The sequence below is a fragment of the Trachypithecus francoisi genome, unplaced genomic scaffold (genome assembly GCF_009764315.1).
Source record: "Trachypithecus francoisi isolate TF-2019V2 unplaced genomic scaffold, Tfra_2.0 Lachesis_group5, whole genome shotgun sequence".
Lineage (NCBI taxonomy): Eukaryota > Metazoa > Chordata > Mammalia > Primates > Cercopithecidae > Trachypithecus > Trachypithecus francoisi.
In genome coordinates this window covers 131,747,344-131,770,406 of record NW_022681470.1, presented here as the reverse complement: position 1 = coordinate 131,770,406, position 23,063 = coordinate 131,747,344, and the positions used below count along the sequence as shown (strand labels likewise).

General features: G+C 63.5%; 2 protein-coding genes across 13 annotated transcripts; one reads left to right on the top strand and one right to left on the bottom strand.

Annotated features, from left to right (window-relative positions):
- The first annotated feature begins 231 nt into the window (after nucleotides 1–231).
- On the top strand, nucleotides 232–15,784 carry SSBP4 (single stranded DNA binding protein 4). Of its 11 annotated transcripts, none has more exons than XM_033198853.1 (18): nucleotides 770–1,080; nucleotides 8,619–8,691; nucleotides 9,021–9,082; nucleotides 9,167–9,251; nucleotides 12,097–12,186; nucleotides 12,606–12,671; nucleotides 12,901–12,960; nucleotides 13,043–13,112; nucleotides 13,250–13,320; nucleotides 13,397–13,464; nucleotides 13,801–13,846; nucleotides 13,942–13,977; nucleotides 14,074–14,128; nucleotides 14,225–14,295; nucleotides 14,387–14,465; nucleotides 14,842–14,870; nucleotides 14,942–15,049; nucleotides 15,448–15,784. In XM_033198853.1, the coding sequence occupies exons 1-18, from the start codon at nucleotides 1,022–1,024 to the stop codon at nucleotides 15,475–15,477; spliced, it is 1,158 nt and encodes a 385-aa protein (XP_033054744.1). In that variant the 5' UTR covers nucleotides 770–1,021; the 3' UTR covers nucleotides 15,478–15,784. The 11 variants fall into 11 exon arrangements, with proteins under 11 accessions (XP_033054742.1, XP_033054738.1, XP_033054743.1 ...); XM_033198846.1 differs by lacking the exon at nucleotides 770–1,080 and adding an exon at nucleotides 3,703–3,971 and having other exon boundaries at nucleotides 14,942–15,165; XM_033198850.1 differs by lacking the exon at nucleotides 770–1,080 and adding an exon at nucleotides 3,705–3,971.
- A 221-nt stretch (nucleotides 15,785–16,005) lies between these two features.
- ISYNA1 (inositol-3-phosphate synthase 1) lies at nucleotides 16,006–20,367 on the bottom strand. Of its 2 annotated transcripts, XM_033198843.1 has the most exons (11): nucleotides 19,288–20,363; nucleotides 19,055–19,183; nucleotides 18,794–18,955; nucleotides 18,170–18,302; nucleotides 17,881–18,074; nucleotides 17,530–17,679; nucleotides 17,233–17,448; nucleotides 16,958–17,122; nucleotides 16,764–16,877; nucleotides 16,467–16,684; nucleotides 16,006–16,347 (listed from the first exon to the last, which is right to left on the bottom strand). In XM_033198843.1, exons 2-11 carry the CDS (start codon nucleotides 19,172–19,174, stop codon nucleotides 16,140–16,142), a joined length of 1,680 nt encoding a protein of 559 aa, XP_033054734.1. In that variant the 5' UTR covers nucleotides 19,175–19,183; nucleotides 19,288–20,363; the 3' UTR covers nucleotides 16,006–16,139. The 2 variants fall into 2 exon arrangements, with proteins under 2 accessions (XP_033054734.1, XP_033054733.1); XM_033198842.1 differs by having other exon boundaries at nucleotides 18,794–19,183; nucleotides 19,288–20,367.
- Between the last annotated feature and the right edge of the window lie 2,696 nt (nucleotides 20,368–23,063).

The window sequence follows — 23,063 nt, the reverse complement described above, 5'->3', positions numbered from 1 at the left end:
GTGTCTGTGTGTCTGGATTGTGTCTGTGTTGTGTGACTTCGGGCGGGAGGCTGAGTGTCCGCAGGCCCTGTGACTGTGGAGCTGGGTAGGGTGTGGTTCTCAGGAGGCCGCAATAGTGCGCCCCAAGGTGACTGTGAGTTAACGGCGTGGGCTCTGTCCACGGCTGTTGGAAGCTGTGGCATGGCCTTGCATAAGCGTGCCTCTGCGTGAGGCTGGGTGCCTGCGTGCGGTGGCCTGTGTTTAGTTGTTCCAGGACGGCCACTGTGTGTTAGCTGGGTGTGTGGCAGTGTATGTGTGTCGCTGGGCAGGCTGTGTGTGCGGTGGTTCCCACCCGTGCTGAGTGTGGGTAGCTCTGCAGGGTGAGACACCCAGTGTCACTGCCTGAGGCTTTATGGGGCTATCCGCAGCCGTTCCAGCAGCGGGGTATATTTTTGTTGTGTAAAGCGCTATGTTGAGTGTCGCTGCAAATGTGTGTGGCTGGGTGTACAATTTGGGTGGCTGGCTCCATTTGAGGTGAGTGAACGTGTGCGCGCGCGCGTGTGCAGCCGCGATCAGCTGTGCGTCCCTGGGTGGCCGTCCCCGATCCTGACCCGCGAGTGTGTAGCCGCGCCCCCACCCCCTGCAACGGGCACTGCGCGTGCGCGCTTGGCCCGCGGTCCCGACGGCGGGACCCACCCGCGCGCCCGCCATCGCCCCTTTAAGAGCGGCGCCCGCGGGCGGCGGGGAGGCAGCGGGCGGGGGCGCGCGCGGCGGGAGGAGGGGAGCGCGCGTTTCCCGGAACAGCCCGCGCGGAGGAAAGGGAGGAAAAAAAAGCCACCCTGCGGCCGGGGCCGGAGCTGGAGCCGCCGCTGCCGCCGCCGCTGCGGCCGTCTGGAGCTCCCCCGCGCGGACGATGCCCGCGGTGCCCGCCCGGGGCTCGGGGCGGTGAGGCCCGGGGCGCGGGGTAGCTATGGCGACGGCGAGCGCGGCCCGCGGCGCCGCCTGACAGGTGTGGGCCCCGGCGGCGGCGGCGCGGAGCAGCATGTACGCCAAGGGGGGCAAGGGTTCGGCCGTGCCCTCCGACAGCCAGGCCCGCGAGAAGTGAGTGCGGGGCCGGGGCCGGGGGCGGGGCTCGGCGTCCGCGCTCTTCCGTGGGCTCTGGCGCGGGCGGGTACCGCGCGGGGCACGTGGGCGCGGGCGGCGGGGAGCGCGGAACCTGAGCGCGCTCGAGGGGTCCCGAGATTGGCGGGGCTGCGCGACCCCCGAGGGGCAAGAGATTGGCGGGGGGCGCGCAAGACCCCGAGGGGTCACCGGAGTTGAGGGGTGGCGGGCGACCCGAGGGGCGCTAGACGGGAGTGAACGGGTGAGACCCTAGCGGCTCCAGGGGTCGCGAGATTGGCGGGGGCGCGCGAAACCCGAGGGCGCGAGATTTGAGGGGGCGCGCGAGATCCCCGAGCGGGACTCGGGGGTCGCGAGGCCTCCCCTAGACGTGGGTGCCCGAGGCTGCGGACGCACGGTGATCGAGGTCGGCGAAGTTTTCCGGGACGAGCGAGAGTGTAGGCTCGGGGATCCCGGGCGCCTGGGGAAGACCTGGAGGGCGGCTGGAGGGGCGCGCGGCCACCTGTCTGCCCTGGCCCCAGCAGCTGTGTGGGGCCCCTGGGGAAGCCGCACGGTTCACAGTCCGGGGGCGGGTGGGGACGACGGAGCCCCTCTCTTGATACCACCGAAGAGTGCATACTGAGGGCCCCTCTTTTCTGGGCGTGGCTCCAGGCGGTGGGTACCAGGCGCTCTCAGGCTGGTAGGGGCAGGTTCCACCGTGCGAATGGAGGAAGGGTCGTAGTGGGGCTGAGGTGTCTCGGGGTCGGGAGGCAGCGAGGCAGCCGAGTGTGCTCTCCGGGTCGAGAGCATTTGAAAGGTGCCTGAAGCTGTGACCGTCCCGCAGGAAGGGCACGGGGCAGTTTGCAGTGTTAGTGAAATTGCCCAGAGGCCGGGCGTGGTGGCCCACACCTGCAATCCCAGCACTTTGGGAGGCTAAGGTGGTCGAGAGATCAAGACCATCCTGGCCAACATGGTGAAACGCTGTCTCTACTAAAAATAGAAAAATTAGCTGGGCGTGGGCGCCTGTAGTCCAGCTACTGGGGAGGCTGGGGCAGAAGAATCGCTTGAACCCAGGACGCAGAGGTTATGGTGAGCCAAGATCACACCACTGCACTCCAGCCTGGCGACAGAGTCTGACTGTCTCAAAAAAAAAAAAAAAAAATTAAAAAAGTGCCCAGGAGGAGGGGAGTCTTGTCATAGCTGATGGGGGACTTGCAGGATCCTTGAAGTTGAGCCGCCTGGAGTGACCCGGGGTGTGGAACTGGCCACCCAAGCAGAGAGGAGGCTGGGTCAGCAGGGAGGGGTCCCATGAGGACCCGCCTTGAGGGCCAGGCCAGGAGTGAGGACTTGAATGTCTGGGTGCTGGAGAGGAGCCCCGGATGTTGGCTGAGTGTCCCCGTCCTACCTCTTCTGCCTAGGCTGACTTGGGATACCCCACCCCTCCACAAAGATGACTGTTCCCTCTGCTTAGCCTCTGGGTCATTTTGGAGAAGAGGCTGTTCTGGCCAGAAGGTGGTAGGCAAATGGCTGCACCATCGGGCCTCCCTTGTCTGTGTGCAGTTAGGAAGATGAGCTCCGTTTCCAAGCACCCTTAAACCCAAAGACTTTTTGAAACTGGCCTCTGGCTCCTGCTCAGGTTGGAAGCAGGAGGTGTCTGCTATGGTCACCCCTGGACCCCTGGTCTGTCTCCTGTGTGTCTCCAGCCAGCTGCTGGCTCTGGAGGCGACCACCCACCCAGTGGGAATCAGGATCGTTCACTAGTTCAGCATATCTGCCCTGGGTGTCCCAGGGTGTGGCAATCGGGAAGGCAGGGTCTGGTCGGGATGGCAGGGTCAGTGACCCTGAAGAAGCCCCCACCCCAGCAGGGAGGCAGGTATCCAGTTACCTGGAGAAAGCAAAGTGGATGATATATAGTGAAGGGTGAGGGGATGTCAGGTGGAGGGCACAGCAAGTGCAAAGGCCCTGAGGTGGGACCAGGAAAAGGACCTGAGGCTGGGCCCAGGTGTAGGAAGAGGCAGCCTGCAAGAGTGCCAGATGGGCCACAGTTGGTTGTGTGTGCAGAAGTGTGCTCTGACTCCCAGGTGGAGCGGGGCTTAGAGGGGCCAGGAACAGAGGCTGGGAGTCCCTGGGGATGTGGACACAGTTGTCTCAAAGACCGCTGGGGAGGCCGGGCATGGTGGCTCACGCCTATAATCATCCCAGCATTTTGGGAGGCTAAGGTGGGTGGATCACTTGACGTCAGGAGTTCAAGACCAGCCTGGCCAACATGATGAAACCCAGTCTCTACTAAAAATACAAAAATTAGCTGGGCGTGGTGGCGGGTGCCTGTAATCCCAGCTACTCTGGAGGCTGAGGTGAAAGGATCACTTGAACCTGGGATGTAGAGGTTGCAGTGAGTTGAGATCGTGCCACTGCCCTCCAGCCTAGGTAACAGGGCAAGACTCCATCTCAAACAGAAAAAAAAAACAAAAACGGTGAAAGAGAGCTGATGGCAGCCTGGACCCAAGTAAGAAGGAAGAGATTTCATAGGTTTGAGCTGGGAGTGGTAGGGTGAGGGGGTTAGCTGCATTCCTGGTCCCCTTTCCTTACTGTCCTCCCACACCCCAACCTGCCCAGCAGAGGTGCTCTGGGGACACTGGTCTGGGGACTCAAGGCTCTCGGAAGTCCCTCAGCTGCCAGTGGGGAGGCTGCGGGGCCCATCTTTGGCCAGAGCCAGCCTGCATGCTTCCATTTCACGGAGAGGGTCTCGTGTAAGTGTTGGTTTGGAGGTGAGGTTCCGCTATGAAAGAAAGCCTGGAAAACACCAGATGGCTGCATCCCCCCATTTCACCGAAAGGGACACCAGGGCCCTGGAGAGGAAGCCACCTGATGAGGACTCAGCTTCTCTGGCACAGGTGAGCTCTAAGAGGCAGCCCCAGGCCTCAGTTTCCTCATCTGAAATGTGGACGACCCGTCTTTCAGGATCTTTGCAAGGACTGGGTAGGAGCCCGTAGGTGGAGCACCTACTGGTGCAGCCACTCGGCTCTCAGGAAGTATCCACCACAGGCGAGCCACTTCCTGCTTCTGGGCCTCGGTTTCCTCCTCTGTGAAATGGGGTGAAGGGGTCACACTGCTCCAAACCTTGACTCTGCAGCACTGCACTTTTCTTCCTGCACTGAGCCTCATGCCTCCTTCCTTCTCTCTCTGGCCCCAATCCTGAGCCCCTTCTGGCTGCCCTTGGAGCCTACAGGCCTCCCCGGCTCACGCTAGGTCTCGGCCAGCTGGCTCCAGGAAGGGACTGAGCACCTGGTGGGTGTTTGCCCTCGGGGGCTTGCAGCAGATGGTGGTGACTGCGGAGTGCGGGGGCAGCAGAGTGGGCCAAGGGAGGCTGGGGTCTGAATAGGCCACCCGCAAGAAGAGGGGGGTGTGTATATCCTTCAACACTCAAGCGCTGCCAGGCAGGTTGAGAAGAGGTCCATGAACCACAGCCATGGTTGGTGTCGCCTGGCAGCCCATGGGTTTCTCCCAGGCTTGATTTTGACCCGGCACATGGATGCCGGTGGCTTGTTCATCAGCCTGGCAGGAAAGCCAGGGATGGGATTCACAATTGGACATGGTCATTTTGGCCCCTGGCTGGAAATGGCTATGAGGGGCAGGTGTGGAGGGTAGTAAGGAGAGGCTGCCACTTTGCCAAGAAGCTGCCAAAGGCCCGGCCTTTAGGGTTGGCACGGGAGGGAGGATGGCAAAGGTTGGAGGGTCCCTTTGGGGACAGCAGTGAGACCTGGTGACGGATGGCACGGTGACAGCCGTAAGTGGCAGGTGTCTCCTGTCCCAGCAGCGTCTGTGTTCAGGAGGGCGCTGAGCAGAGAGTACCCATTGTGCCCATTCTCGGTAATTAGGGTAACTCCCGTCATTATGGAGGTAGCTGTGGTATATTTCAGGCCACCAGGCGCTAGCTAGCACCCCATCCTGCCTCTGCTTCCCTGTGTAGCTTCATGCTGGCTCCAGGTCCAGGCGCCCCATGTCCTCCGGGTCTTGTGTTCTTTCTGCAGGGAGGGCTGCCTGCTGCTCTTCCGGGTGCCTCCCCATGGTCCTTTCTGGCCACCTGCCCGTGTGGCACAGGGAGCCCTCGTAGGCGTCAGGCCCTGAGAGGTTGTGCCGACCCAGGGCAAGTGGCCCGTAGGGGGCACAGGTGATTTGCATCCAGAGCCCTTCCCTATAACTGAGCTCAGGGCCCCAACCGGTGGCGCCCCCAGACCTGGCCCCCAAAGCCGTCCTCTGGGAGGGGAGGGCTTTGTAGGTCCCAAAACTCCCTGGCCGAACAGCCAGGCTTCAAAACTTTTCACGCAAAACAATAACAACCCACAGTTCTTCCCTGGAGACTGAATCCTGTTTAAAATAAAAGGACTAATGTGGAAGGGAAATCAGCAAAGTCAAAAACTTCCTCTGGCCTCCCATCGCTCCCAGGAGAAATTCCCAAATCCTCAATGTGGACAGAAAAGCTGCTGACCTTCATCAGTTCTTACCCCATGGCTCGCCTGATCCTCCCAGCATCCCAGGAGGGGGTCCCCGGGCCGGTTTGTTCATTCACTGGGGTGACTGGGGGCCCAGGATGCCCAGCTCCATTCTAAGGGCGTCACAGTGAGCAGACTCCGAGTCCCCACCCCTCCTGAAGCCACATTCCATCAGGGGCGAAGACAGAAACTCTCAGAGGGGGAGACGGAGCAGGGTGTGGGCTTCCATGTGACAGGGAAGCCCCTGATAGGTGACCCTGGAGTCTCTGGGCGGAAGTGCCCCAGGCAGGGAAACAGTGCGCAGAGGCCCTGGGGTGGCAGGGCAGCCAGTGTGTGGGTTGTGGCGGGGGGGGCGGTGCACAGGAGGGTTTGAACAAGGAACGTGGGGGTTGGGGAAGCAGTGCCTGGGGGGAGTCTGTCGTAATCCAGGTGGGAGACGGTGGGTGGCCTGGCTCAGGTGTGCAGTGGAGGTGAGGAGAGGGGCCTGAGTCAGAGAGGTTTCCTTGAGTGTTTTTTTAAATGCAGTGATGTTTGGGGACAGCTTGGGGGATCTCATGCAGGTGCACGCCTGTGTACACACCACCAGAGGCTCCTTGGATGGGACGTGTGTGTAAAGGCCAAGCTAAGGGGTGGGGGCTCAGGATGTCGAGGCTGGGCCTCTAGATGTCAAGTGGACAGTGGATCCCAAGTTTGGGGAAGGTCAGGCCATAGCATCCTCTGGACAGCCCCTACTTGAAGGCATCATCAAAACAGGACGGGCAGCCGCATAGGGAGAGCAGAGCAGAGGACAGAGCTGGTAACCAGCAGGGCTGGAGGCAGGAGGACAGCAGGAGAGGGTAGGGTGCCTCTGGGGGGGCCACCTCCTGGGTTAGGTGCTCATGGGGACAGTCAGGGAATGGGAGACAAGGCAGCTAGAACCCTTGGCAGCCCTCTCTTCAGGACTCCCCCTGGGCCTCTTGGACAGCCGTGCCCCAGAATGCAGCCTCGGCAGGATCTCCCACTGCCCCCGCCCTCCTGGGGCAGCTCACCAGCATTCCCGCAACTCTGTCTTACCCCACTCTGGCCTTTCATGCCCCCTGCTCTGACCCCCAAGTGGCTGGGGTGGGAACTCTCTTCTGCACCTGGTGGGTGGGTTGGCATTGGGCTCCCCAGGCTGGTCGGTCTGCCCCTTGAACCTGCCCAGTCTGGCCTTGTGTGCTCCACTTCCACTGATGGATGCAGGCCTGTCAGCCGCTAGCCACAGGGAAAGGCTCAGAAGCCTCTAGATGGGCCAAGGTGCCACAGAAGTGAGCTAGATAGGCGGGCGTGCAGGCCGTGGGGCCAGGAAAGTGGAGGAAGAGCTGGTGTGGGAGATTGGAGGGGTGTGAGGTCAGGATCTAGCAGGATCTGGCCTGGGAGCACTCTCTCGAAGAGTGGTGTGATGATGCAGGGCTGACCACTGGGCGCTGTGTGTCCTGCCCCATCCCTGCCCCAAGGGTGGCCTTCACAGCTCACATGGTACAGTGTGAGCCTGGTGCACCCCGCCCTGGGCCGCCTCCCCTCCCTGATGCCACCCCACTTGCCTTTCCATAGCCTCAGCGCCTTCCAGGCTGCCACAGAGCTCACCTCTCTTGACAGGTATTGCCTGTCTCTGTCTCAACCCTCAAGAACGTGGCCTCCAGGACAGGGGCTGGGGGTGTGCATTGCTCAAAAGGCACTTCATGGATGCTGGAGGAACTAATGAAGTGAATGAATGAAGGAGGGGAGGCAGGATAAGATCTGGGGCAAGGGCAGTGCCCTTGCAGACCAGTTGGGGGCAGGAAGTCCCCATGTTCTCTAGGGGCTGGGGCAGGAACCTGAGGGTTGGAAGTCTGAAAGGGACCTGGGGGATATGATAGGTGGTGGGTGCTGGGATTGGAGCAGCCTGACTGAGAGGGAGCAGAGTGTGAGTCAAAGGAAGGTTATTTTAGGATGGGGCCGGCAGCCAGAGAGGGCGGCGCAGCTGAGCCGGAGGCGGCTGGAAGGGCCCCCAGGCCTGCCTGCTTCTCGCCTCTAGGGCTCAGCCTCAGGCTGGCCCTCTGGTACCCTGTCTTGAATCCAAGAGTCCCCCAACCCCCAGCAGACCCTCGTGGGTCCCTAGCTGGATAGTACAAGAGCTCTGAGAGGGGGCGGCTCATTCCAGGGAGGTCCAGAAGGGCTGGTGCCACAGGACTGGGCACCCCTTTGGATGAGGGCTTTGTCCTCTGCTGTCTGGTGTGGCAGCTGGACTGGAGCGGGGTGGACAGTCCAGCCTCTCCATGACCTGCAGGGGGCCGTGCTGGAGCCACCTGACTGGGTGAGGGTGGCCCAGGTCCAAGCTCTTGGGGTACGCAGTGGTTGAGAGGGTGAGTCCAGGGGTCCCTGGCAGGCTGGGGACTTGGGCAGAGCCCTGTGGGCGCTTGGGTAGGGCGGCACCCCTGCAGACGTGGCACTGCGGGTCCTACCTCCCCTGGCCCCCCACCTCCATTCCCCAGACACTGCTCCAGGGTCACCACTGCCCTGACTGGGGATAGTCTGCAGGAAGGGTTGAGGCCACCACAGTGGATGGGCAGTGACCCCAAGGAAGAGATGGGGTCCAGGGAATGGGGGGGATGTCGGGGGGAGGGCCCCTTCCCTCCTTCCGTCCTGGGCCGGGAAGGCTGGGGATGAGTTTGGGTGTGGGCCCTGAGCACATTACATGGCCCAGGGTGCCCACTGGTCATACCCACCCCGCACATACTCAGGAATGACACTCCTCTATGGAGAAGACCTCTCCAGCACTGAGGCCTCTCTGAAGTCACAGTGTTGGCAGGACAGGGCGAGGACTTGGTCCTCGAGGGAGTGTGGAACACAGCCGAATTCGGCCTAGAACTGGGGGTCAGGGATGCCTGGAAGGGGCCTGCAGGACGTCGATGGATAACTATGAGCTGTCCCTGCTGAGCAGCTGGTGGGAGGCCACCTTTCCACCCACCCTCCTGAGAGGTGGAAGGGCTTTGGGATGGGCCTTTGCCTTGGAGAGCCTGAGCCCCCTGGGCCACCTTGCCCCCACAGGTTAGCGCTATACGTCTATGAGTACCTGCTGCACATCGGTGCCCAGAAGTCAGCCCAGACCTTCCTGTCTGAGGTAAGCCGCTGCCTCCAGCCTGGCCCTCCCTCCCCACCCACACCCCAGGGTCCTCCTCCATTTCCACTGGGGATCCAGGGAGTGGGCCCGCGTTGCCACTCTGATGGCCCTGGGAACTGAGGATATGGCGGGGTCCGGGCCCGGGCTGGCATCCAGGCATCTGGCCCACATGCCCAGCCGGGACCTGCCACACATCCTGGGGCCTTCTGCCCACCCAGTTACCCTTCCCTCCCCACTCCCTCCCTGCCCAGATGTTCTCTGGGCACCCTGCTGCGTGGTGGCGCAAGGTCAGGTAGGGCCACCCCCTCACCACCTTCCTTTCCCTGCAGATCCGATGGGAGAAGAACATCACGCTGGGGGAGCCCCCCGGGTTCCTGCACTCCTGGTGGTGGTGCGTGCTGGGCTGCTGTGGGTGGGCTGTGGAAGGGGGTTGAGGGGGGCACGTGGAGCAACTGTCTACCCCTGCCGCCCACAGCGTGTTCTGGGATCTGTACTGTGCAGCGCCTGACCGGAGAGAGGCCTGCGAGCACTCCGGCGAGGCCAAGGCCTTCCAGGACTATGTGAGTCCCAGCCCCAGGGACTCGGGGGCTCTAGGGTGGGAGGTCTGCTGGGCCTGTGACTGGGGAGGTGGGGTGGGGGTTGCACAGCTAGAGGAGGGCTGGGAATGGTGGTAGTTTGGGGTTGACAGGAAGAGCTGCAGCTGCCACTCAGGCTCTTGGCCACTTCTGGGGGTCCCTCCACCCTCCCCTTGGTCCAGGGTCATTCACAGAATAAGGGAAAGCTCTTTTCACTGCACCACGCTTCTGAGGGTCCCCACAGCCCTCCCACCCTCCTCGGGGCACTGGGTGGTTGCCATTTCCCCACCCCTCCTGTGAGCCTGCGTAGAGATGGGGGAAGCTCACTGCCTTCCTCCTCCTTTGCCATGTGTGCGTTGGGGGTCACTGCTGCTCCTCTGAGCGGGGAGCCCCGGTGGGGGTGCCTGATGGGCCAGGCACTAGGACACTTTCTGACCTTGCCGGGTACTTGGAGCTGCCCACTCCCTCTCTGCTGTCATTTTCCTTCTGGGTTAGAAAAGGTCAGAGGCCTGCCTGGAGTGGAGGCCCTGCCTGGCTAACCACCAGGGGATGGTGGCCTCCTGTTGTCATGGGACAGCAGATGGCAGCCCTTCCCTTCATCCTGTGCGCTGGGCCACCTGGCCCCCTCTGTTGGGTCTGAGGGGGAGGTGCTGGCTCTGCCGGTGGGCGGCTGGGGGGCGCCAGTCCCACCCACTCCCTGTCCCCTGTGCGCCAGAGGGCAGGCCTCAGCAAGGCAGAGGCAGCCTGAGGGGTAGGGCGCCCCTGTCTCTGAAGATGCCTCCAGCACACTGCATGGGAGCTGGGCACGCTGAAGCCCTCCTGGCGTCACTGCTGTTCACCCCCATGGTCCCCTTGACCTAGTCCCGCTGGGTCTGGGGCCCCGGGGGTGTCTGGAGCTGTGGACTTGGGCGACTCTGCCCCCATCCCTGCTGTCTGGGTCTAGCATCCTCTCTGGGCGCCCCCGCCGGGCCAGGAGGGCGGAGCTGGCGAGTCGGCTAGAACGCTGGCGAGTCGGCTAGAACGCTTCCCAGGCGCGCAGCGGTTACCATGGCAGCGCCTGCACGGAGTGTAGACCGCAGGGCCCAGGGCGGAGGCCGCCCAAGCCCTGGGGTGACCGAATCCCCGTGGGGACTCGTCATGCCATGCCGTCGCCTCCGTTGCTCTCGCTCTCACTGGGGGCGCCCTGCCCGCCGAACCCGCACAGAGGTGGCCCCTTCCTCTCGCGCCTTTCTCCCGCCCTCTGAGCGGGGTGCTCTGTCCGCCCCTCCCCGGCTCCAGGCCGACCTTGGCGTCTCCAGGAAACGCCGGAGCGCCCAGCCCATCGCCATGGCAACACGTGCCGGGCCGGCTGCTCTTCAGGGATGATTGACGTAGGGGGTCCGGCCCTGGCCAACCGCCGGGGAGGGCGCGCCGCCCGGGATTAACTCCTCGGAGCCTAGAGTTGGGAAGCTGCGGGGCGCAGGGGGCCGGGGGGGAGGCTGCGGTGGAGCCTCTGCGACCAGGAAATGCTCAGGCATCCTCTATGGCCCGAGAGGGGGTTGCCCTCCCTGTGGGGTGGACAGACACAGGGCTCAGAGGTGCCCCCTCCCCACCCTCCGGGAGTGGACCCGAGGGGCCGCCTGGGAGCGCAGCTGCTCCAGGCCATTGTGTTTGCGGGAGGGGGTGGGGTGGGGGCCCAGAGGGGACTTGGCAGTTTGTAACTGAGAAAGTGGCACAGGAGTGGGGCCCTAGGGCAGGAGGGCTTTCAAAGGATTTGTTCTGGGCCTTGGGAGTGCTCTCCATCATGGTGAGCTTAGGGGGCTCCTTCCTCCACCCCCTCCCCCAGCTTAGGACCCTGGCGGAAGGCTTGAGGCTAACCTCAGAGAAGGAGCCAGCCCGCAGCCCTACACCGGGAGGGAGGATTTCTCCTGGGGCCCTGCTCTAGGCAGGGGACCCCTCTCAGCAGTCCCTGAGGACAGGAAACGCTGTGTGACTGCAGGCAGAGTGCTCAACTTCTCTGAGCCCAAGTGGCATCAGTTAATGCCACAAACACCTGCGCGTCCCTATGTGCTGGCTTGGGCCAGCCCCAGAGAGAGCCCCTCCCCTTCTTTTTGGGGGTTGGGGTTTGGCCTGGACCATACAGACAGAGGCCAGGAGAGAAGTTCTCCCCTCCCTGTCCCCAGAGGTGTCCCTTTGCCCTCATAGACCGGGCCTCCCTCCCCACCTCATATCCCCTTTCCCACCTTCCCCCTGCCAGACCCTGTAGGCCCCATAGCAGACAGGTCTAGAACTTGGTCCCCAGCCAGGTATGGGCTGCCACCAGAATTTCTGGCAGATACAGGAAGTCCCCTCTCTAGCACCCTGTCTTCTCCCCTTCTCCATCTGAGAGAGGCTGGGGGAAGGAAACCCCACCCCAGAATCCTGCTTTTCCTCCTCCTCCTGGACGAAGGGCAGGGTGGGGTGGGACGGGTCCACAGCTGCACTAAGGTAGAGCCTTCAGGGATGCTCTTGAAATTGCCGGCATATTTGTGTGTGTGTGTTTATTTGGGGTGTCCTGGATAGAGCTGGGGACCCAGCTGAGCTGTCCTGCCAGCCAGGATGATGCAGGGCCCATTGGGATGGGTCTGGAGTGGGGGACAGGTCTGTGCGAGATGAGGGCAGCACTGGATCCTGGGTCCTACAGGGTCTTCAGACCCACAGATTCTCAGGCGACAACCCCAGTGTGCTCACTGACCAATGCCAGCTGGCTGTCCCATGGGGCCAGCCACCTGCAGAGAGGAGGGGGCACACCCCAGGTAGGAAGTGTCCAAGTGCCCTGACTTGGCCCTCTCGGTTTCCCACACCCCTACAGAGCGCTGCAGCTGCCCCCAGCCCTGTGATGGGGAGTATGGCCCCAGGTGATGCAATGGCCGCAGGCCCCATGGCAGCTGGCTTCTTCCAGGTATGGCCCAGGCTGGAGTCCCCTGGCCCCCAACTCTGGGTGAACATGCGTCTGAGGATGAGGGTCCCACGTGGGCAGAGGTCATGAGGCCGGCAGGCTGGAGTTGAGTGGGAGGGTCCTCTGTGTCGCAGGTGTGCCCAGGTGGGCCTTTCAGGGGCCAGCGAGGGAGGGCCCGAGTGCAGTGGAGGGTGGGTGTCTGCACGCTTGGCCTGTACATGTGTGTGCACAGGGTGCTTGGGGATGCAGTGGCCACAGTGGTCCTGGTGACCACTGGTGCCTGAGTCCTGCCCTCAAGCCTTCCCACAGGGTCCCTGTCCCATAGGCTGGCCCACCCCTCTGCCTCCATGGAGCCCCTCCCCTCCTCAGCCAAACCCAGTAGGGCCTCATTCCCCCCAACCCACCTGGTTCTGTCCTCCTAGGGCCCCTCGGGCTCCCAGCCATCCCCCCACAACCCCAACGCCCCCATGATGGGGCCTCCCGGTCAGGTAAGGAGCTGTGGTGCCTGCCCCTAACACACACACATCCCCTCCCCCAGTGCCGCCCCCTCCTGCCCCCAAGCCATGAGGTCCTGGCCGCCTGGCACCGCCAGGCTTTGCTAACTGGTTCTGAAGGAGGGGGCTCCCCAGGTCAGGGGTCCCCCAGCATAGCAGAAATGGGGTAGCTTTGGGAGCCAGAGGGTGGGGGGAGGTGCTGATCCCCGCCCACCTCTTCCAGCCCTTCATGTCACCGCGCTTCCCAGGGGGCCCACGGCCCACCCTGCGGATGCCAACTCAGGTGAGAAAGGGATGATGGGAGGGGGGCAGGAGCTGGGCCGGGGAGAGAGCACTCCACACTCAGTGCCGCACCCCCTCTGCAGCCTCCTGCAGGCCTCCCCGGCTCCCAGCCCCTCCTCCCTGGCACCATGGAGCCCTCCCCAAGAGCCCAGGGTGAGTAGGGAAGCTCCAGCCCCTATCCCCCCATCAATCACAATTCCAGCTCTCAGAGCCCTGACCTTGCTGCCTCCCTGCTGTCCACACTGGGGAATGGTCCAGGTCCGAGTCCCCTTCCTTCTGCCCCACCCCAGGGCATCCGAGCATGGGCGGCCCAATGCAGAGGGTGACGCCTCCTCGGGGCATGGCCAGCGTGGGGCCCCAGGTAAGCATGGAGCCCTGGTGGGTGGGGCTTTCGGGCTGTCCCCGGTCTGCCCCTCACAGCTCCTTTGCCTCCGCAGAGCTATGGAGGTGGCATGCGGCCCCCACCCAACTCCCTTACTGGCCCAGGCCTGCCTGCCATGAACATGTAAGACCCTCGGGGACCCCCAGAGTGTGCAGTTCACAGGCCACCACCAGCTTCATGGCTGGGTCAGCTGGGGCAGGCCCTGAACCCTCAGGACAGTCTTGGATATTGTTTATTTCATGGCCACTGAGGGGAGACAGGCCTGAAGTAGCAGTTAGTGCCCCGGGGCCAGTGATGGGTTGAGATTGGAACCTGGCTGCTCGCGGTGGCCACTTTTCCAGCAACATCTGCTCTGTGGCCTGTCTGGGGACACAGTGGAGCAGGGTGTGGGGGGTGCGTGGTGGGGGCTGTGATCCACATGGACTAGCCCCGGAGTCTGTCACCCACCGTCTCTTCCAGGGGCCCAGGAGTTCGTGGCCCGTGGGCCAGCCCCAGTGGAAACTCGGTGAGCCTAAGGCTGGGTGGGCAGGCCTGGGGTGGGGTGGGAGGGGCACTGGGCGAGCGGCCTGGCTGACTGCTCACAGCTGCCCCTGTCTCCAGATCCCCTACTCCTCCTCATCCCCCGGTAGCTACACGGTAAGTCTGAGCAAGGCTGGGCCACCCCTGGGCAGGGGCTGCGGGATGGCAGATGAGGGGCCATTTCTCACAGTTCCTATCTCCTTCTGTGTGCAGGGACCCCCAGGAGGAGGTGGGCCCCCTGGAACACCCATCATGCCTAGCCCTGGAGGTATGGCCTAGGCAGAGGCGGGGTGTGCTAGGGTGGGTATGGTTGGGGGAAACCCCGTTACACCTGGCACCCTTCCTGTCCCCTGGTCTCCCCCAGATTCCACTAACTCCAGCGAAAACATGTACACTATCATGAACCCCATCGGGCCGGGCGCCGGCAGGGCTAATGTGAGTGGGGGCTTGCGGGGGTGCTTCTCGAGGCGGTGACCCCACTGGGGGAATGGGTGGCCCGACACCCACGCTGTCCTCATGCCTGCAGTTCCCGCTTGGCCCTGGCCCAGAGGGCCCCATGGCCGCCATGAGTGCGATGGAGCCTCACCATGTGAACGGATCCCTGGGTGAGTGGGCGTCCCTGCTCCCGCCCACGCTGCCTGCCTGCCTTCCCGGCCCGTGCGCTCCCTGGCTGCCTCCCTTCCCCAGTCAGTCCACCTATCAGGTGGAGGCGTCTAGTGGCGCCCTGAGCCCCCCGGGGACCACTCAGTGACGGGCTGCCCCGACCTGGAGCGGGATCCAGCGCCCAAACCAGGGGATGCACTGACCGCCCCTCCCCCCCAGGCCCCACCCTCCACCTGGCCTCAGTCCGGGGGTTCCTGGCGGACTGTGCGGGGTGGGGGCGCGGCGGCGGAGGAAGCTCGCGAGGGTCTTCGGCTCCTGGAGGCCGGGGGCCCTGGCGTCAGCACATCTGAGCCGATGCCCGTGTCTGTCGGTCCGCAGGCTCGGGCGACATGGACGGGTTGCCGAAGGTAAGGAAGCCACGCTCCTGCGGGGGGGGGGGCGGGGCAGGGAGTTCCGCGCTGACTGAGGCCGCCCCCAGAGCTCTCCCGGCGCCGTGGCCGGCCTGAGCAACGCCCCGGGCACCCCGCGGGACGACGGCGAGATGGCGGCCGCCGGGACCTTCCTGCACCCGTTCCCGAGCGAAAGCGTAAGCGACTGCGTCGACTCCCCCCCCGCGGCGGCGTCGGGCCGGAGGGGCCTGGCGGGCAGGCCCCGGCGGGGCGGCCGGGGGGCCAGAGCAAGACCGTGACCGCGGCGGGCCAGGTGGGGGGGCGGCCGCGGCATACTTCCCCTCTCCCCAACCTCTCCCCACGCCCCACCACCTCCCACGCCTGTTTCACCGTCCCGATGCCATCCGCCCCCACCCCGGGACCCGCGCCCCAGGGCGGCCTCCCCACGCATCGCCCCTCCCCCGTTCCCTCCTATCCCCAACCCGTCTGCCCAGGACCCAGCCCTGCCCTGTCCCCCATTGTCCCTGGGGGCGGGTCTCAGCCTCTTCCGAAGCTAAACTCGGCCCCTGCGCGCTGCCCCCTCCTCTCTCCGCAGTACTCGCCAGGGATGACCATGAGCGTGTGATGGGGCGGCAGCCCCGGGCCTCTGCGGGCCTAGGCTTCTGCCCAGCACCCCTGCTCAGGGCGAGGGGCTGAGGTCACACCTCGGGCACCTGGACTCCTGGCCAATCAAGGCTTGCCCGGCTGGGAGGCCCCACACGAAAGACTTATCATTTTATTAAAAACACAAGGACCTCAGAGACGTTCTTTTCTGTATGGACCCTTCCTGCCATTTGTATTTTGTCCCAGAGGGCTCTTTGGGGGGCCCCTCTCCCCAGGACGTCAGGGGGTGGGGCCCATCAATAAATGGAAGCTGGTTTTGGTTTTTGGTAGCTTGTCTGAGATTCCCTTTTTGGCCTTTGGCCACCACACCCTCCACCCTGTGGTCTGATGTTCCCCCACGCCCCCATCTAGCCCCACCTTTGAGAACTGGGGGCAGAGCGAGGCTCCAGGTTCTGGGCTCTCCCTGGGAGTTGGAGTGATGACCATGGGCAGAGGGAGTGGGACTGAAGCTGGGAGCTCAGAGTCGAAATAGAGGGAGGCAGAGTCAGGACACAGGCCCCAAGAACCCCAGGTGGAAGGAGGGCTAAGAGTGGCAGCGCCTTTATTGTCTTTGTGGGGGCCTGGCAAGGTGGGGTCTTGGGGGCCAGCGGGGAGGAAGAGCTGGGAAGCTGTGTGACCAGGGGCTCAGGTGGTGGGCATCTGAGGTTCCTCCACTTGCGGATGCCCATTGGCATCACCAGTGCAGCCGTTGGTGGCAGCGGATACCGGTCCTTTCTTGTTCAACACAGGGCAGGCGGCAGCCACGGGTCCGACTCGCTTGAGGCCGGGCCCTGGGCGCTCCATCTTATGCTCCAGTAGCATGTGGTTCTGTGGCGGGAGCCCCACGCAGGCCCTGGAGAGGCCGTACAGCTTAGCAGAACCAGACACCACCTATAGCCCCCCAAGCCCTGTGCATAGCTTAGCCAGGGGGTATCTGGGCCCTGAATGGGGAACCTGGAGGCTAGGGCGCACCTGAGGATGTTCTCGATGCAGCTGCGCTGGCGGAAAAGCGCATTGACCACCGGGCTGCCCGGTGGCACCAGTGGCGCCTTGAAGAGGAAGCTGAGCAGGGACAGCACGGGGTGGAAGGTCTGCGGCTCGGGGTCGGCGTCAGTGCAGAAACTCACACGCTGGCACAGCTCGGTCAGCAGTGCGAGGTCCAGCATGATGGGTGCGGCCAGCAGCGAGTCCTACGAGACGGGTGGGTCAGGAGGTGGGGGCGGTGGCCAAGCCCCGCCTCCCACAGCAGTCCCTGAAGCCGCACTGCACCTCGCACGTGTTGTGCAGTACCAGTGTGTTGGTTCCGCCCAGCATCAGCTCCGAGGTATACTCATCCATCGCGCGCTTGCTGTCGCCCACGTACGGCACGTACTTGATGACCACCTGGAGTGCAGCAGGAGTTTGCCCGGGTTCCCACCACCCCTCGCCGGGCAACCCAGCGCCCGCGCCCGCGCCCCACGCACGCAGTGGTCAGGCTCCTCGCCGGGCGCATAGAGCACTGGGTTGCTCTGCACCATGTCGTCCACCACATTGCTTTTGGACACCTCCTTAGAGCGGAACTGCAATGGCGCCGACAGGTTCTCCCCATCGTTGTTGCCCAGGTGGTTGTAACTCACGATGGACATGGTCTGTGGGTACAAGGGACGCCCCAGCAGCTGCAGGCCCTGCCGCGCCACAAGCCAGGTGTTCGCGGCCCAGGCCCCTTTCCTGCACTCGGTAGCCCCCTAGGCCCACGCACCTTGAGGCCGGAGCCAATGAGGAAGTCCACGAGCACGGATTTGACTTTGGTCTGGCCTGACTTGAAGTCATCTCCGCCCACAAAAACCCGGCGCTGCCACGCGAGCTCAAGGGCTCCAGGCACCAGGGTGTTCTGCGGGGACCCATTGAGGAAGGCACAGCCCTCCAGGATGCTGGCCACGGCGAAGAGTGTGGAGGGCGACACCTCCAGACCAAGCTGTGGGCAAGGTGGGCAGTCAGCACAGAGCTGTGTTTGGGACTGGCCCTGCCTGACCCACTCCACCGGGCGTGCACCCACCTCAATGGTGCGTAGTAGGTTCTCGGCTGTGTCGTTGAGGCCTGGAATCACCTCACAGAAGCGCTCCGTGTTCGCCGTCCACAGCACGATGATTTTGTCCAGCCCTGCGCTAGACCGGAAGTCTCGGATGTCCCTGCGGATCTGCTCCAGCTGTGGGGAGGATGAAGAGAGTGTGGGGAGGATGAAGAGAGTGTGGGGAGGATGGAGCGGGTGTATATGCTCTTGGACCCAGAGGCCTGGGTCACTCAGTTCCCCGGGTGTCAAATGGGGCCTGGACTCGCAGGGTGGGGCAAAAAGGGGGAACCAAGTGGACAGGTGGCAGGGAGCAAGGGATGCGGGATGGGACAGCACCTGCTGCGCGCGCGAGCCCGGGATGAGGTTGTCCGCGCGCGCGCTCTGGTTGGCCGCGATGAACTCGGGGATGTAAACAGAAGGCCGGGGCCGCAGGGCCTCCATGTGCGGCCACAGTTGCTCCTGCAGCCCCCAATCCAGCACCTTCGCGCGCCGCATCGCCTCGGCCAGGTTCAGCGATGAGATGTCCCAGCCTGGGGGGATCCTCACACTCGGCCCTGCCCGGATCCTGGGCCCCTCCAGACCCAATCTCCCATCCCGCCCCACCCCGGCCCAGGGCTCCGCCCACCATCGAACACGAGGTCGTTGGGCGCCACCATGGGCAGCAGCGCGCTGAAGGGCACGAACACCTCCTGGCCCTCGGCGTCCAGGCCCAGGCTCACGGTGCCCGCCTGAGTCAGCGAGCCGTAGTAGTTGGCCTCCTGGGGGGGCAGCAGACACGGTGAGGTGACGGGGGGGCGTGGCGAAGGGGCCGCGACCCGGCCTGGGCCCCGCCTAGACTCTCAAGCCCCGCCCCACTTTCGGGCGTTTTTCAGTTCCGGGCTCCCAGCCAGGACGGAAGCCGCTGCCCCCAGGCCCCTCCCCGAGACCTCCGGCACCTTAAGCTCCGCCCCTGTAAGACTCCCGAGGAGCCCCAGCTACCTCGCGAAACCCCTCCCCGGGGTCCGCCTGCAGCCAGGCCCCGCCCCCTGCAAGCCCTCCCGCCCCTCAGAGCCTCGCCCCCTGCAGGTCCCTAGCCCACTACAGGCCTCCAGCCCCGGGAAGGTCTCTCGACCCTGCAGCCCCCGCCCCGCAGAACCCCGCCTCCTAAAGCCCCCCGGTCCCGCAGAGCCCCGCCCCCTGCAGGCTCCCGCCCCCACCCGCAAGGACTCCCACCAAGCCTCCCAGCCCACCACGCCCCTCCCGCCCCCACCTTGCGGCCGCTGCGCGTGGGCCAGGACAGACGCAGCCGGTTGGCCAGCACCGCGGCAGTGAGTGTGGAGCCGTTGTTCCCGCCCCAGCCGACAAGCATGACCCCGAGCCGGGGCACCTGCCGGGCGGTCCGGAAGGTGAAGCGCGTGGACGTGGGGTGCACCTGAAGACAGGCCGCGCAGTGAACCCCGGGTCCCATGCCCTTCTCCCCGCGCCGCCCCGCTCTCCCCAGCACGCCCCCTTCCCCAGTCCCCTGGTCCACCTTGAGGACGCCGCCCTCGCGGCTGACGCGCGTCGTCCGGTACTCGTATTGCGCCTCGATGGCCTCGGGGCCGTAGACCACGTCCGGGCTCTCGACGAAGAACTGGGCGGCGGCCTCCATCGCGGCGGGCTGGAGTCCAGGGGTGAGCAGGGGGGTCAGCGGGGACTCTAAGCGGCCGGGCCAAGCCAGCCTGGGTCCCCAGGGAGGCCATCCCCGCCCCGAACCGCACTCACCGGCGCACAGTCGACTCAGGCAGCGGTGGCTAACAGCGCGGGCTCTCGGGCGCGCGACCTCCGGAGAAAAGCACTGCGGCCCCGCCCCCGCCCCGCCCCCTTCCCCGCCTCTCCCGCGCTGTGGGGGAGGGGCCCAATGTCTGGAGACCCGGTTCGAGGCCCGACAACCCAGAGCCATCGTGGCCATCGGGTCCCCGTCTGGCGGAAGTGGCCAGGCGTCCACGAGCGCGGCGCGTCTAGGTTCACCTCGCTCGCTCCGCAGCCCCCAGGGGCGCATGGCTGCCTATTCCCCCTTTACAAGAGGACAATGAGGCATGCGCCCAGCCATAAGCCAGGGAGTGGAGCTGGGCAGGGAAGCTGGACCTCTGGGGGGGTAGGAGTTCTGGGTCAGAGACACTGCAGGGGAAACAGGCAGAGGACCAGAACTCTAAAGCCAGCATCTCCTCGGAGCCACGCTGCCACCTACTCCCCCTTCGTGGGCAGCAGCACGTACCAGGCAGTCCCATCCCCTGGCTCCCCATGTCCGCTCCCCATCCATCTCAGGGGGGACAAAGTTACTCTGTCCCCACGGGGCTCACAAGGATGGGGCCTGTTTGGCCTGTTTCCCCACCTGCAGCAGGGCTTGGCAGGGGTGGACCGGAGGGGGAGGTTGTTGGTCGGAAAGGGGAGGGGATGCACAGGCGGGCAGGGCCCAGGCAGGGGAGGAATGAGGCCTGCACAGCAGGGCGCCCCCCTCATGCGCGCTGATAAGGGAGCGTGGGAACCCAGCGGGCAGGCCGGGGCAGCTCCCCCAGGAACTTTCCAAAACAAGCGCCTGGAGGCCGGAAAGTTTCCACCACTGGAACTGGCCCAAAAGGTGGATAGTTGGGAACGTTTGCAAGAGACAGGGCCTGACCTTGGAGGATGAGGGCTTAAGACTCTGGGTCCAGGCCTCATCCTGAAGGGGCCCCAGTCTGAGAGAGTTGGAAGTGGACTGGGACACCCCTGTCCCCAGTGGGTGAGAACTCACAGGCAGGGCCCCTGCAAGACAGGCTCCCCAGATGAGGGGGCTGCTGGCAAGGGTTTTGAGACATGAAGAGGAGTTCACTGAAAGAAAACTACAGGCTAGGCCGGGCGCAGTGGCTCAAGCCTGTAATCCCAGCACTTTGGGAGGCCGAGACGGGCGGATCACGAGGTCAAGAGATCGAGACCATCCTGGCTAACATGGTGAAACCCCGTCTCTACTAAAAAAAATACAAAAAACTAGCCGGGCGAGGTGGCGGGCGCCTGTAGTCCCAGCTACCTGGAGGCTGAGGCAGGAGAATGGCATAAACCCGGGAGGTGGAGCTTGCAGTGAGCTGAGATCCGGCCACTGCACTCCAGCCTGGGCGACAGAGCGAGACTCCGTCTCAAAAAAAAAGAAAACTACAGGCTAAGCCACCTAAGCCACCCAGGCAGGGCAGATGAAAAATTGGCTACGTGGGAGGCAGTTTGGGGTCTTGGGCAGACCCGGAGGGCTGGGATAGGGAGTGTGAAAGAGTATTTGGTTGTTCCTGGTTCTTGGTTAGACATTGAGCTCAATCACCAGTGGCCAACGATTTAATCAATCACGTATATGCAAATGAGCCGGGGCTCAGAAAACAGAACCCCCCCACCCGCCCCCACCACCCTCAAGGCCTTGGCCCTGAGCAGGGCATAGAAAGCTCAGAATCAGTCTTTCCGACCTTCTCCTGCCCTCCTACCTCTAGCCCCTTTCTCCCCTGGAAACCATAGAAACCAGAATTCCTCTTCCCCAAGACAGGTCAGATAAACTGGAGCCCTTCTCCCCTAAAAAAAAATAATAATAATAAAAGCCACAAAGCCGGCAAAGGTCACTCTGCCTGCTCTCTTGAAGACCCTCATTCCAAGAGGGTCCTGCCCATACCCTGGAGGAAGGAATGCTACCCAGAGCCCAGGAAGTCTGGGCAGGCTGGCCCCTCTCCCCCACCCAGTCTGCTCCCTTTAAGATCTACAAAGTGTTTCATCACACTGATACACATTCTTCATAGAACCTAAGCCGAAAAATAGGCAGTCGGCCAGGCATGGTGGCTCATGCCTGTAATCCTAGCACTTTGGGAGGCCAAAGAGGGCGGATCACTTGAGCCCAGGAGTTTGAGACCAGCCTGGGCAACACGGGGAAACACCATCTCAATACAAACAACAAAAAAAAGTAGCCTGGCTTGGCGCATGCCTGTAGTCCCAGCTGTGTGGGAGGCTGAGGTGGGAGGATCACCTGAGCTCAGGAGGTGTGGGCTGCAGTGAGCCGTGATTGTACCACTGCACTCCAGCCTGGTCAACAGAGTAAGATCTTGTCTCAAAAAATATATAATAATAATAATAATAATAATGGGGTTTAGGGGAAAATATGGAGGCGCTGGGAGGGTGGCACGCCTGGAAAAGGCATGGAAGCTTCATGGCCCGCCCCATACCTTGCCCTGTGCACCTCCTCCATTTGACGGTGAGCATTTTCCAGAGTTCTGTGAGCTGTTCTAGCAAATTATCAAACCTGAAGTGGGGGTGGTGGGAACTCCCAATTTATTAGCCTGCTTGCCAGAAGTATGGGTGGCATCTGACATGGGTGCAGCCCTGTGGGACTGACCCCCATAACTTGTGGAGTCCGATACCATTTCTGGGAATGGAACTGTTGGACATCCTGTAGGTATCGGAAGATCAGAGAATCGGGGAAATCTTGTGCCTCAAGGCGACAGGTGATTCAGGAACCTGTGTAGTTGAGAGACATGAGGAAGGAAGGTCCCAAGACCCAGCCCCGGGGAGCCCCTGTGTTCACAGGGCCACCTGTCGGGGGTGCCGGAGGATGGGAGCTGGCACGGGGCAGCTGGAGGGATTCGGCGTAGAGGCTGGGCTGCTTCCACTCCCAGCAGTTGACAAGGCTGAGGGAGGGGGTTTGGAGTCAGGCCTGGGTGTGCTGAAGTGGGTGGTGAGATGCACTGCCATCCCCCAGCAAACTGGGGGCTCCCTGAAGGCAGGGATGAGGCTCCCTCAGTCACTGCTGTGTTGCAGAGCGCAGGTGGAGCTTGGTACAGGAGGAGGCTGCAGGAACAGGGGTGCCAGTGGAAAGAGGACAATTGGGGCCCCTAGAAGGTGGCAGGAGAGGGGTTTAGTAGGCGTGAGCCCCTCTCCACCATGGTGCCCAGGTCATGAGGGTGGGAAGGCTCTCCTGGATACCCGGGGCACTGGACTGATGGCACCCATGGCTCAGGAAGATCAAGAGACTGACTGTGGCCTCTGTGGGCTGTGGGGGTGATGGCCAGAGTATTGTTGGGCTGTTGGCTCAGGGCTGGTGCTGGAGGGCCAGGGGAGGCAGGACCGTGAGCTGGAGGAGGTTGATGTTGGCCCTGGGATGTGGGGACAGAGATGTTATCCTGGGAGAACAGCATGGCCAGGCTATGCTGGGAGCAGGGTACACACTGCCCCGCTGGGTTGCATGACTTCCCCTCCCACGCCCCTCAGACTCCTGGGTGGCCTTAGAACATAGGCCAAGGCCACGGACCAGCAGGGAGACCAGGCCCCACAGCTGCAGGCCCAGGACCTTTGCCCATGGTCCTATTCTTCCGTGTTATCTCTTATTAAATGCACCCCCTCTTGCCCTTGGCCGGCAGGATGAGCATTATGTTCTCCATGGCCCCTAGCTCCAGTTCCACCTGTACCACCGCCGCTCCCACCAGGTCTTATACCCATCCCCACTAGTGGCACAGGGGATGCCCCTGCCCCAGTGTGGAAAGAACAGGTAATAAAAT